Source organism: Poeciliopsis prolifica, unplaced genomic scaffold, assembly GCF_027474105.1.
Source record: "Poeciliopsis prolifica strain line A6 unplaced genomic scaffold, Auburn_PproV2 SCAFFOLD026, whole genome shotgun sequence".
Classification (NCBI taxonomy): Eukaryota; Metazoa; Chordata; class Actinopteri; order Cyprinodontiformes; family Poeciliidae; genus Poeciliopsis; species Poeciliopsis prolifica.
Genome location: NW_026562401.1, coordinates 2,680,007 through 2,694,565, shown reverse-complemented (window position 1 = coordinate 2,694,565; position 14,559 = coordinate 2,680,007). Strand labels below are relative to the sequence as shown.

At 38.9% G+C, this 14,559-nt stretch overlaps 1 protein-coding gene across 2 annotated transcripts; it reads right to left on the bottom strand.

Moving 5' to 3' along the window:
- Positions 1 to 215: 215 nt before the first annotated feature.
- stx17 (syntaxin 17) lies at positions 216 to 13,657 on the bottom strand. Of its 2 annotated transcripts, none has more exons than XM_055047418.1 (7): positions 13,514 to 13,657; positions 11,289 to 11,474; positions 11,134 to 11,199; positions 7,978 to 8,301; positions 6,463 to 6,513; positions 4,129 to 4,215; positions 216 to 1,815 (listed from the first exon to the last, which is right to left on the bottom strand). In XM_055047418.1, exons 2-7 carry the CDS (start codon positions 11,409 to 11,411, stop codon positions 1,570 to 1,572), a joined length of 897 nt encoding a protein of 298 aa, XP_054903393.1. In that variant the 5' UTR covers positions 11,412 to 11,474; positions 13,514 to 13,657; the 3' UTR covers positions 216 to 1,569. The 2 variants fall into 2 exon arrangements, with proteins under 2 accessions (XP_054903393.1, XP_054903394.1); XM_055047419.1 differs by lacking the exon at positions 13,514 to 13,657 and adding an exon at positions 13,251 to 13,311.
- Between the last annotated feature and the right edge of the window lie 902 nt (positions 13,658 to 14,559).

Genomic DNA, 14,559 nt, shown 5'->3' with positions numbered 1-14,559 from the left:
AAAAAAATGATTAAATAAAAAAACATTTTACAGATTTGTGTTTGTCGGAACTCCATTATTCCTGTTAGCAAGTAAAACTGTTTATACAGCAGCTTTCAAGACAAAATTCGCAAAGTGCTTCAACAGGCAAAATGCATACATTGAAAACAAGTAAAAGCTGATTTAAAAATCTGTTTTAATTAAATTAGTGACCTTATTACAGCAGGAGGAACAAACTTAACTGGTTATTGATCATGACGTCTCCTGAAATTCTGAGAATTATGCTTGGATGTTTAGATTTTTCCTTTTCTCACAACAGTTAAAAAAAAAAAACAGATTTTTTTTAACATAAAACCTAAAACATAAAGCTCAACTAAAAATCCAGTAGTGGCAGCATGATGCTGGGCGGTCACTCATTAGTATCTAGCTAAAATTAGATCATCCAACAAAAATACGCCAACTTATTCATCCCATTTGTTTCTGTCAATGAGCGACGTCTTTGCTAAAAAAGAAATACTTTATTTGACAACAGAAGCATCTCGGGATACAACAACTCTCCAGACTGAAGTGGTCTGGACTTTGGCACCAGGAGTGATACTTTGCTGCATAAATATAAGAATTATTACTTCAATTTGTCATTAGCTATTCACAAAAACACAGAAGAATAGACAATGTAGAAACCCTGCAGAAGAAGAAAAGGAAGAGGCAAGGCTTTCATCTGCCTTAGTGATGCATTGGCACAAATGTTGAAATCTCATGATTTTCTCACAAAGGCCACATTTTCACATTAAAAAAAACAGGTATAAGCTGTAGTGTGCTTTGATGCAGTAAATATTGCTGAAGAAACCATTCACACCTGAAGATTTTTACAGTCTCACCATTTGAGCTGTTCTTGGAACGATTAAGTTTTTAAGGTTATACATACCACCACCAAATGCACTTCAGCCACAGAGAACGATGAACAAGGTTTTGGTGTCATTTGAGAAAAACATTTGATGATTCTTCTTGGCTGAACCTGCAGAGTTCATTCAAATAATTTGGTTTCTTGTCGGTGATGTCATTTTAAAACGTTCAGATATTATAAACAATATCCAAGTCATCTTTGGGGAAAAGTGTTTTAGTAAGTTAATGTTTTATCCATTTCAACATCACTGTTTGGTATAATTTTGGTGTTGGAGACAAAAAAAACGTCTCCACAAAACTGTTTTCCTCACATGAAAATTAATTGGCTAGTGTATCTAAGTGCAACCGTGAAACCAGTACAGTTCAAGCCAACGAGTAGCTAAAGGAGTGACATGGAACCAACTGCGATGCATGGTAGTGGCGGAGTCATGCTAGTTTGAATTTGTGCTCCTTTTCATGCTTTTATGAAGTCATTGCGTTTTTTTGTACTTTAACCCAACCTGGGTAAACATAAACCATTTAAACAATCAAAGTGTCGGAGTCGTCCTGATGCAGAACCGTCTGAGCAGGACTGCAGGTCGCAATTAAGGCATTTTTAAACATCTGTTCAACAAAGTGCACACATTGTCTGGCGCTGAGTCTCTTCAGACCCACAGGTCCAGGTCAGTCAGTCCGCGCAGAAGAGCTTCATTTGTCCTTATTTTTCTCCAGTTCTTCTGCCGGCGGCGCCGTCAGTCGTCTCATCTGCTGGTCCACTTGAGCTCGGCGGTGTTTTCGGACCAGGCTGCCACCCGCGAAGCCCAGGGCGCCCCCTCCCACAGCAGCAGCCACCCCAGCAGCTTTGAACCCGGCCAGCAGGCCGAGAGGCCCTGCCAGCGCGCCGCCCAGCAGCGCCCCGGCGACCGGCAGCACCGCCAGCTTGTAGCCCGCCGCCTGGAGAGACATGAAGAAGAGATACGCTCCGGTTTAATTTACCTCGCGCACCTTTAGAGGCGCCGGGCCTTTGTGGCTTAAAGGCAGGCTGCGACAGGGCGAGCATGCATCTGCCCTTTCATGATCACTCATCAATCCGTGTGCAAGGCTGAAGCCCAAGTCAAAAAACATAAAATACAAACAAGCCCGCATGTGTAAATGCGAACGGACGCATCATCAAAGCCTTTTTATTATCTTCATTTAGGAGAAATCAGAGAGATGTGGGGCGCGTGTTATTACAGCTGTTATCATCAGAGTGGAAGGTGCTTTTTGCTGATGGCAATTAATGATTGATTCTCCGACCGTCCTCACACACACGCACACACACACACTCACTTGATTAACACTCGCCATTAAATTAATCTAGCTCAAAAGCCAGCATTGCTTGTCCACATCCCTGTGGCAGTCGAGGGAATTTTAATTTCATGTGAGCAAAGTTAAAAGGACTCTGGCTATAGAAGTTGTGGTTGGAAGGAGGAAATGAGCGGGTTGTATATATATATCTGCGTATGTGTGTGTGTGTAATACGTGTTTGACCCGATTACAGATTACAAGCTTTCAAACACGTTAAAACATCTGACACCCTTCTCATCTGTTTCATCTGCTCAGCCTCTACACCCACCAACGCGGCTCACAGCAGGTGGGAATTTGTTTGTCCTCTTATTCTGCTAAATTTCTTTTAAACAACCAAATTAAACGTAATGTTTTATTTTATTACATTCAGCTATAATTTACATTTAAAATGTTCCCAGTTGTTATTAAAAACCCGCCACAGACACATTTTTGGTTCATTTTCTCAGAAGTTTAGTGTAACCATTGATGGGCGTATAAAAAGAACCAAACCGCTACTGAAGTAACACTGTTAAATTGACCCACTGGATGTTTTAGACTTGAATGTTTCTTTTTTTTAAATAAAAAAAAAAGCAACGGCTCAAATCTCATCTACTCATTACCCGTACAAAGCCAAAAAAAAACAAAGAAAACCAAACATTGCCAACACCTAAATTTAATTAAACAACCCTCGGTTATTGGCACCCTGGCTAAAAAAAAAAACAAAAACCCAAATCCTTGAAACTTTTGTTACAGCAGCATAATCTCACACTGTAAAAGTTTTACAAAAACCGGGAAATAATGTTCCTTTTTTTTCCCCAGAAGCACATTTGTAGAAACCCTAAAATCCCAATAAAATGAACACCACTGAACAGTTTTTATTATTATTATTTTTAAGAATTTGTAGTCATCAGTAGTCTTTATGTATTGCTAGTCTGCATAGAGAGACAAGCATGTTTTACAGGCCCATGTCAGGAATCAAACTAGCGACTTTACTTTGAGTTAAAGCTCATGTTCCATAAATATGAGGCGACACAGATTTCTATTCTCCTACTCACTCTTCAAAATGGGAAAGTTAAGAGAACATGTAAACACGTTGATCTCCATAAATCAGTGAAAATATCTCCTCTCCTAAACTTGTACTTCAACATTAAAACAACTGGACCTCTGACAAACAAGGCTGGACTGGGACTTACAATGTTAGGACAATGAAAATGAAAAAGTGAAAAAGTCTCTAAGGATCATTTTTCTATATGAGGTTATGTTGCAGTAATAGAAGATTAATTCAATCTCAAGTTTTCTGCACATCTTTAACAGGAAAGCTATGCTATGCCACATTTATTTTGTTAACTGTAGAGAGCATTACACTAATAATTTAGCATATTTGTAACTTTTACATATTTAACAAAAACTGATATTTAAACAAATCCCTTAGGTGATGAGCAACTCAAACCTTTTTAAAAAGTTTCACTTGAGAGGAAATTTTATATAGGAACGTTCTTCTGTTTTTCTATCTTTGATTTAAAATAAATACTTCAACAGGAACATAATTACAAAAAAGGATTCATTCTGGATAATAAAGAGAAAAAGTTCAATATTAATACATATAAGGGCCAGTGACTTATCCTCTGATTTATATTGTGGGTTAATGTAGATGAACTGAGAAATGACAACATATTTATTTAAATCTAACACACACACACTCAAACATGTGGGTCCTGCCTTGTTCGCCTTATCCAATGTCTTTATCACTCCCCCCGCCTCCGTCTTCCCCCTCTCCTCTCTCTATTTCCTTAATTGCAGCTTTCCTCCATATTGGAAGGGATCGATCGGGACAAACGCAGTGGAATGGCCGGGAGGCAAAGTGCCATCGATCTCCCAAACACCACACACACTCACACAGGGGGATCATCGGGACATAAACACAGATACATAAACACCCACCTTCCCCAGGCTCCTGGTCCCCTCCTCCACGTTGGCCGCGGCTGTGTTGACGTTGTCCTCTATGCTGTCAATCTTCTCCTGCTGGGACTGAAGCATGGAGGAGCACATTAGCACACACTCATATTCCAAGGTGCACTGAGACACACACGCACACACACACACACACACACGCAGGTGTAGCGACCACCTGTTGTGCTCAAAGATTTATTTTCTGACCAAACTCTGCTCTCCTGCACGGTGGAGGCACGCGCGCGCGTCAGTATATTCGTCTGGGATTTGGTCACACTCTGTGTGCTATTGTGTGGATCTCATGAAATATTCAGAGTGGCAGCTGCCTCTCGCTCCATGTGAGGACTGGACGGACACAGGGGCCAAACAACAAGCAGAACACGGAGCTCTACCCTTCGTTTCCTCTTCCTCCTCAGAAACAACCCGCGCCTCCTTCACCTGCTCTTACTGCTCCTCTTACACCACAAAAAGGAGCTTCCTGTTGCTTTCTGATGATATTTTGCTCATTCCTGCAGAGGTCTGCAATATTCACCAGCCTCCGAGTTACGCTGAGCTGCTTTGTCGTCGCTCTCTCATCTTACAGGCTGTCATTGTTTTTGTCTTCAAATCTGAAACTTCAGAGCCTGGCAGAAGAACTCTGGCATAAACTTGTTTTTATTACAATAACTAGTTTGATTTCTTCTAAAAGAAATGATGAGTTCCTAAAAAAAACAAAAGCTTCATAGAGCACTCTTATGATCTTTTTGATAATATAAAATAAGTCAAAACGTGCATTTGCCTAGATGCACGTAACACAACAACTAAGTGGTTCAAAAATATATCTATATTTTTGCAAAATAGTTTAATATTAAAAAAAATTGCTCGAAACACAAGTCAAAAACGTTTAACATTTTTTAAAATGCTAATTTTAAGTTCCATGAAAAAAAAATGTTGAATTTAAATATTTCCCAAAATGTAATATTTTTCCAACAATAAACATTTTGACAAAAAAATATACTTTTGTCCTTTAGCCTGAAGATTTAAGAAAACTGTAAACCTTATTAAATTAGCATAGGTATGTTTAAGTTGCACAAAAACTATTAGAACTAAATAAAACAAAGAAACGTTGCTATAATCGTTTGGTTAAATTGTTAATATTTAAAACTGACAATTTGTTAAAAAAAAAAGGTTTTGCAAAGCAGCCAGTTATTTTATAAATTAAGATGTTACAATTTAGGCTGCACAAATGATGGAACAAAAAGAAACATCGGGCAAAACTTGTTTTTTCAAATTAATCAAAATTTTAATAGTTTTCAGAATTGAAATTTTTTCCCACATTTATTTATTTAGGTTTAATAACTATAGAAAAAATCTAAAGTTTGTAAGAAATTTGAGATGTTTGGAGCTAAATAAAGCTGGAACTCTTACACGCTTTTTAATAGTTTTATGTTTTTTACAAATTAAAGTTTGACTTTTATACATAATTCCAAGGACATTTAAGGTTAATATCAGATTAGAATAAATTACAAATGATTCATCTTTTGATAAAAACCAAGAAACTATTCAACTTCACAAATGATGTAAAAAAAAAAAAACTTGTAAAATGACACAATAGTGAAAAGATTTGACGAACTAAAGATGGGCTGATTTTATTTGGTTCTATAAACGCATATGCTAGCTAAACAGATCATTCAACGCTTAGAGATCGGTGGAAAGTTCTAAAGAGAAGGCAGACGAGTAAAGAAACTCAGACGCTACCGTGACAAAAACAAAGGAACAACCACACACTCACTCAGTGTTTCCACTGTGGCTCAGCCTGCTGGAATATAACTCCCCAAACAGCATCTCTCACCCTAGAGACGCCACAACATGTCTATGCTCTTTTGCCCCCCCTCTGTATTTTTTTTTCTTACACCGCTACATCTCTACTACTACTACTCTCACTCTCTCTCCTTTGCTAATCTCTCTTTCTCTCAGCCTCCCTGCTCCTCTGACTCTTTCCCCGAGGAAAGAGATAATCTGAACCGTCTGTTCTCCACCTGCTCTGTTGCATCCCTCGTTTCCCTCCTCTCCCCACATGACAACCTGCCGGCCTCCCACCATGTCCCCTCTCCTCCCTCCCTCCCTCTCGTCAACTCCGCGGCCTCTCCCCAGCGTAGGACGTCTGGGGCCCCGGCCGTTCTCTCCTGAGCTGATCTCTGAGGACGCCGCTCAGAGATCAGGGCGCTTCCTGGAAACGGTGCGGCTGAGCGGCCTCCGTCACTCTCGGGTTTGCTGCGTGTAGACGGAGCAATGCAGTCGATGCAGAAAGGTGAACGTCGCAACCTGCAGAGTGTTTTTACTCACATGGACGAGCAGGGAGAACTCCGTCACCAAGCCGCTCAGTTCCTTCAGGTCCTGAGGGAGAGAAGGGTTAAGGTTTTCTTTTATTTCAGTTAATTACTTATCAGACAAATGTACTGCATTATCTAATGAAAATAAACTAAACATCCTTTTCACTGCAATCTCCTCCATTTTTTCTATTTTCAAGAATGTTTATCCCTTTTCACTCATTTCTCCTTTTTAGAGTTACACCTCATTATACCGTGCTGTTAAAAAGAAATCACCCATATTTGCTTTTAAGTCTTTCAGACCATCAAACTAATTTTAATATCAGACAAAAATACAATACGCAGTCTCAGAATGATGCACTGCAGAAACACAAAGTCTAAAAGGTATTTTGGGTTTCTAGTGCAAATGTTATGTTTGCACTCTTGAAATAAGTCGGAATTAACCTACAGGTAAACTTTTTAGCAAGATGTAGGAAAAATAAAAGCACTAGTTCCCCCGGCAGATTATTTCACTTATTCCAAAGCATTTTCCCACGTTAGAAATGAAATAATCTCCCAGTGGAACAAGAACTTTTCTTAAAATCAATATTAGGAATTACTGATTTAAAACAAGCTCTTACACATTACTTAAACGTTATTTGTAAGTTAGTTAAAAAGTGATTACCCCTTTGTCAAACAATGATTTTACTTTAAGGAAAAGTAGGTTAATTTTCGCCCGGGCCTAATTACTAGCAGACATGTTGAGTGAAGAAACAAAACCTGTCTGAGGCCTTGAAGCAGGAGATACAACACATCACCTTCCACGTTAAAGAAACTCTGGTACAGACTGGAAACAAAGTAATTGACTTTGATCACTAAACATGGTGGTGGCAGTGTGATGATCTGGGCCTCTTTGCTAGTTTGATCCTTGAATTTTGCTCTCCAGAAAAAAACCTTGTGAGCAAATCCAGCCATTATTTCTCAACCTCAAGCGTCTTGACCTCTACAGCAGGATGATCTAGAGGAAGTTCACCTCTGAACGGCTCAAAGTGATAATCAAAGTGATCTAAAACAGACTTGAAACCTCTACAATGTGGCTGGATTAAAACAATTCAGAAAAAAGGGGGCCAAAATTCCTCCACCGTGATGTAAAACACTCATTTTCAGTTATTGCAAACGCTTGACTGCAGATGTTACCACAAAGTGTGGCACAACCTGTTCTTAGGGCACGGAGGTAATTGTTCTGGGTTCTTTTGTGACCTCCTGGGTTGATGAGCAATAGTTTAGTTTTGTTAGCCTGGACACCCCTGGAAAGGCTCATCTTGATACCATGTTTTCTCCATAAATGCATAATGACCCTCAATTCCTTAGGAATGGCTTCATATCCCTTTTCCAACTGACAGGTCTAAAGTCATTTGTTCCTCAAAGACAAGCTACAAAAAAAAAAAAAAAAGGAAAAAACTGAAGGAGGAAAAATACTTTCTCACATAATAGTTTATAAACACTCAAATATAGGTACAGGCATTTTTTGTTATGAAATTGACAAACGCACCTCTTCCAGATTATCCCAGGACTCGGACGCGTTCTGATCGGACGGAATTTCTGGAAGTCGAAGTTGAATCTGCAGGTCCGACAGCGGCTCCTCGTCTTCCTCCTCCAGATCGTGGCAGCTGCTGGACCGATTGATGGAGGGTCGAGTGTTCGGCGGCGCCGCGGGGACTGGTGGGGGCGGGTTGGAGTGCAGAAGCAGGAAGTCCTGTGCAGCGGCTGACGCGCTCTCCCTGACCGGCTTTACGAGCTCCTCCAGAGCTTCGGCGTCTTCAGATCGGACCCGGCTGCACAGCTGCTCCATCTCTCTCATGTTGGCTCTCAGTTGCTGCAGAACCGCACATGACTCACAGGTTACTCAGAATGAAATCTCGCTCTGGTGCTTAGGAAACTAAAATAAAGCTAAAATGAATTAAGTCCTTGAAAAGTACAAAAAATAAGAAACAAGACCAGCATACCTGTTGGTTGAAACAGGAAAAGGAACCTAAATTATGTTTTTATTAAAAATATATTTTCACTACTGATTCCAATTTTCCAACAGAGCCTGTTTGTTCACAACATTGCATCCTGCGTGACTGCTCTTGTTTTTAAATGTGAAACACTGAGGTGCTGAATTCATTCAAAGTTCATTTCACCTGTACCCTTCAAAATAAGACTCATTTTAGGGCAACTGAAGGAGGACTTGAGCTGAACCTGAACTTTCAAAACAAAATTATAACACAGAATTTGTGCAGCCTGCCGACTGCAGTTCAAGGATGATGCAAATTTGTCCCTTTTTATCTGGCTTGTGAGCTTTTGCTCAACTTTTACAATGTTTGTTCAATGTAAGGCTTGTCTGTGTCTGTGTGTGTGTGTGTGTGTTTATACGTGTCTGTGTGGGGGTGTGTGCTGGTGAGTGAGGAGCTTAGTAAGGTTTAGATATGAGGCAGGGGAACACGAGAAATGCCCCGAGGGTGACAGGAGGATTACATCGCAGCCATCAGCCCTCCAGGCCGAGGAACAACCCGGCCTTGTCGGGTCAACGTCCTGCCGATAACACATTCCTTTAATTACAGAACATGAATAAACATGCGCCCACACCCAGGCCTCCACGTGCACGATGCCGAAAAGACAAACTGATTAACAAGGAGGCAGACGGGTCAGGCACATGTCAGCCTGCAAATGAAGCGGGTCAGTAATGTGAGCACAGATCCTGACCCAACACAAGAGGAGACATTTTATGGATTCTGATTTAAAGACCACCCATCAGTCCGACTACCCACCAACATCTAAAAAATAAAAAACAAAAACACACCTCAAAACACACACAAACACCTAAAACAGCAGCACCTAAAACCGACTCTGACTTAATGACTTGAAGACACAGGAAAGCACTTCGTGAGAACTCCCAGAGGGGTGAGAGGAGTAATGGTGAGAGGATAGGTGTGTGTCTGTCTGGAGTTATTTCACCTTCAGAGACACAAAGGCTTCCAGGAAGCAGCATCCCCCCTCGGGGGTCGTCACACCAGCCAGGTGAACAAGAACGCCAAGAACTACTTACCACACACAGGAATTAAGGTTCCTGATGTAAATTCACTTCATTTCTTATTTAGATTTTTAGTTTGGTTTTTTTTACATTTATGGAAAATAAATCCAAATATATTCTTGACATATTGTAAAATATATTTACACTAAACACAAACCCATCCATACATCCATCATAAATAAAAAACAATTCATTCATACATTTTGTTATTGTACTTAAAGGGGCAGTATTATGAGTTTTCCAGGTTCATAATGCCATTTTATAGCACAATCAAGTAGCTATACTCTAAATATCAAACCTGGCTTAAAAGAAATTTGCCTTCCTAATTTGATAACCTCGAAATTGGGCATCTGTCTCTTTGAAACTCCACCTCTTTCTGAAACTCCGCCTTCAGGAAGTCAAAACAACACAGCTCCTCTACTAACTAACCTTTCAACATTGTTTTTACCAGCGTCACACTGAGAAGTAGCTCATTTAATGAGCTCTGCAGATGTGGAGTTCTACCAGGTGTTTGCTAATTGTTGCTGGCTAGTCTGAAGGAGCAGCGTGGGGAAGTCGTGGAGGAGGGCTGCTCTGTGAGCTGGAAATTCAGTAGCTTGAAAACTACTCTAAGGAGGCGCTGGCTCTAACCAGGTGTTTTGCCCAGCTGAATGGTTGCCATGAGCGATTAAAGGATTTCTCAAACATGGATGAAAGAATCAAGGCAACAATCCAGGTTTGTTTTTTAAGAAGAGATGACAGTGTAATATAATGTAAAGCTTAAAAAAGTCGATTTTACATGATGCTACCTCTTCAAAATGATGATGATGATGATAATAATAATAATAATAATAATAATAATAATAATAATAATAATAATATAATAATAATATAATAATAATAATAATAAATAATAATAATAATAATAATAATAATAATAATGGAGAAACTGGGTTCCTGTCTAAGAAAGAAATTAAAATAATTTCCTAAAGAACCTTGCAAATTTAGTTCTGAATCAGGCAACAAACTTTTCTTTGACTTGACTTCAGAAGGGAAATTTATTCCTGTTTTGTCGGAGAACTGCCTAGAGATCGAAGTTGGGTTTTAAGTTTTACTCTCTAGATGTTAAAGCTGATAGAGTCAGATCCTTGAAGACCTGCAGCTGCAATTGCAGTGACTTTTCTACAAAATACACCTTTGTCATTTTTTTCTATCATGTAAGGTGCTGTAGTTTGTGGCTGACCTATGACAGAGTTAAAGGCACTGTGACTGACTGTTTACTTTGAACTCTATTTTGCAGCAATAGTTTACAGATATCAAACTGGCTCTACAGCTGAAAACTAACAATTATTTCCTTCATTTAGATGCTGCCTGTACTTAAATAGATAAACCCACCAATAGCTGCCCTAAACCTGCTCTTTGATCGTTAAATCGGAAAACGTGATTGCGACAAATGTAGAAAATGTCGAGATCTAAGTTTAGGAGGTCACAAGCTTAAAGTGGTTTATTAAACAAAAACACTCTGATGCAGAGACATATGGGGTTCAGGGCCTCTAATTGGCAGTCAGTTAAATTATCTTCTAAATAAAACCTGTTATTCATTAAGTACACATGCTTTAGATGCCTTCCCTGTTCATTTAAAAAGTTCTAACATACCTGAACAGTTCTGCTGGCATTTATTTGCTCCTGATGGAGGCGCTCCCACTGCTGGCTCTGTTGATACTGCGAACACAAAAGACAAAACATGCACTTATTCCCACTGAGGCAGCATCCTGGTGTGATCATGTGTCCAGGCAGATGTGAGTCCTCGCCTTCAGTATGTTACTTTGGTGTTTCTGCAGCCTCTCCAGGTCCGTGGGCAGAGCTACTTTAATGAACTTGTTGATGGGTCCCTCCAGGCGCCTCAGTGTCAGCTTGTTGCCTTCCTCTGCCATGTGTCCCGCAGAGTGTCCACAGCCGACAACTCTGTGTAACGTCCACGCTGCACCCGAATCTCACTGTAAACACCAGCAAACACCAGCAGAGCTCCATTTTTATTCAACACACAGTTCAAGTGAATTATCTTCACGATATCAGTTTATGACATTGAATCCTTTGCAACTAATTTAGAGTATAAAACAGAAACCCTCTTTTATAACAATTTGCCTCTATATTTGATTAATTGAGCGATTTCTGCTGGACTTGTCAAAGCTTTAACTGTTTACATTAAGACGTTAATAAAATGAAGTTAACCGATCACTTTAAATGCTTCCATAAAAAACTAAAAAATAACACAAAACTCTTGGACATGAAGGTGTCATGGTATCATTCTCGACTGCTGCGCTGCTATTCTGTCTTCAAGACGCCTGTCAGAGATTTCTTAGCTTAATATTTGCTTTAAACCTATGTGAATCAGATTTATTGGAGGTCATCTAACAGTCTTTTCTTATACGGAGGTCTTATTCCTCAGCATGTCAGAAAGAGGATGCTCTTCTTGAAAGTGGTTGTTACAAATATGAGGTGGTTTCTGGTGGTTTTATGCGACATTGTCGGAGGATGCTTCTGTAATTTTATGCTAACGTTTTATTTATGTTCTTACGGCATTGGTAGAAAAAAGGTTATTATCATGGATTGTAAACCTCAAGTAAAAACATAACTGTATTCTGGTATTCACAAAAAATAAAACAAAACAAATGTAGCATAACTTATTTCCTAATTTAGCAATTTACCGCTTTATAATGAGCAGAATATTAAAGTGTTTTGTTGTTTTGAGCTTTGTAGAGTAACACCAGTTTAACAGACTGATAGTAACTGGTTGTTCAATCATGGTGTCTTCTGTTTTTCTTCCACTCAACTTTCCATCATTCTGCTTGGATACAGCAGACTAGACATTAGTTTTTCTGGCTGTCAGGTACTGTTTACTGGACCGCTGCCCAGTCAGGATGTTTTATTACCCATAGTCACTAAAATGAACAGCAATAAATCCTTGAAATAAATGACAGCGATTTCCAATACCTCTGAACATGAACACTAAAAATTATATTTTGAATCACACTCTCATTTATTCACATGCACATATTTGTTCAGCATCATAGATTTCCAAAACACCTCCAATAAATCTGATGATTAGGGCGAGTGCAAGAGTTGTGATGTATGTCAACATTTCATATGCTTGGTACATTTATGAATCAGAGATTACTACGATGACTATGCATATAAGTATCCCTACAAATAAAACAATACTGTATAATAATCTAGTATATAATAAGCTACTAGTTCTATATGTGGTTGTATGGTCGGTTGTTTACCCCACTAACAATAAAACCCAGTGATATCAAACACAGTTTTTAAAACACTTTAAATAACCACAATGGTAAAAATATAACTACTGCAAAACTCATTGGTCAAAATGTTGATTGGAATAAGAAAATAATAATTTATAAATCTATTTTCTAGCAGAGGTGGCAAACATACAGAAAAAAACTATTGGATTCTTTGTTTATACCTTTGTTTTGTCTCCAATCATTAAAAAACAAAGTATGTTCAGGTTTATTTTAAAGCAGCATAGTTGCTAAACGTGCAAAACAAGAGCATAATTTAAAAGACAATATTTCTTTCGACAGAACTTTGAAGGGATAAATACTTGGCCTGAGGTATTTCTCAGATTAAGATGAATTTAGCAGCAGTGAGAAAAGAAACCTATTCTGATAGATAATTATTATTATTATTATTACATTATTTATGCAAACAGCAACGAGAATCCGTAGCAAATCATTTAAGAGGCGAAACATTACCTGCGATTATTTTTTTCAGTTTTCATTTCCCGAAGCTAAATCGGGTCACATTTCATTAGCCTGACTGTCGCAAAAAGCTTTAAACCGAAAGTGAAATTAAATTATATTCACTGACAGCTCAGAGTGTTAAGCTAAAGGACAAGCTCTCCGAAATACGGAACTAGCTTCTTGAAGAGAGACAAACGGGCTTTGATGAACTCAAATTATCCTGGAGACAGACAGATTGTAAACATCACAGTTAAAGGACAAAACGCGCCACTTACCTGTCGGAATAAAGATCAGTGATGTGACTCATACGACCGAGACTCGATGTGAGCCTTCACACTGATCAGAAAATTTACTTTCACAAACAATTGGACTGATAAAAACTATTTCGCCCCAAATCAGCAAGTTGTATGTAAACAATTCTCTTCCCGGTGCGACACTAAAGAGTTACCGACCTCAAACGGCGCCCACAGCCAGTTAGTTCCTCATCTACTTTCTGGCATTTTTGCTCCTAAAGCTTTTAATTAATTATTTATTTGCTCATTTATTTACTTACATATATCTCTGTGTCACCGTCATATTAAATCACATATAGAGAATTGCAAAATAGTAACACAAAGCTCCATGTATTTTACTGTGATAATTACATAAAGCAAAGAGCCAGATAAATGTACAATTGAAGAAAAAACGACATGTGAATGTATTGACTTCCTTTCACTTGTATATCTTGAAATAAAATCAAGAGCAGCTAAATGCCATCAGTAGTTCTTTGTGTGCACTGATGTTAGTACGAAATGTAGCTGTTCTGTGAAGCAAGCAAGCAACACCATAAAGCCCAAAGAACAGAACAAACAAGTGAGGAGTAAATTTATGGAGAAATTACATCAATGCTCCATACAACAAAATGCATTGACTCGGGCAAATGAACTCTATGCACTTCGAAATTTTCATTTGCAACCATCCATTACTTTTCCTCCACTTTAAATTTATGCACATACAAATCCTATTAAAATACACTTAAACATTTGTGTTTGTTGTCACCTCTATTTTCACAATTTGTTGTGTATCAAAAGAAGAAGGTATATTCAAATCCCCTTGAGCTTCAGGGCAGACAGTACCAAATTAACAAAGACGTCCTGCCCCCTCTAATTTAGTACACAGTATTGCACAAACAAGAGGTTAACCATTTCTGATGATTTGCTATTTAAACTTTCACTGTCAGTTTTGATCCGCCCTCTCAGTCTGCAAGTCTGGGAGTCCCCCAGAAAGTGGACAAATCGCACTCACAGACAGACAGACACACACACACACACACAACAACAAC

Excerpts from the sequence above, each read along its gene's own strand:
- stx17 (XM_055047418.1), bottom strand. The coding sequence starts at position 11,411 with ATGGCAGAGGAAGGCAACAAGCTGACACTGAGGCGCCTGGAGGGACCC. Across the intron at positions 11,200-11,288 it reads ACCAAAGTAACATACTGAAG|TATCAACAGAGCCAGCAGTG; the intron begins GCGAGGACTCAC and ends TTGTGTTCGCAG. Across the intron at positions 1,816-4,128 it reads GGACCAGGAGCCTGGGGAAG|GCGGCGGGCTACAAGCTGGC; the intron begins GTGGGTGTTTAT and ends ATGTCTCTCCAG.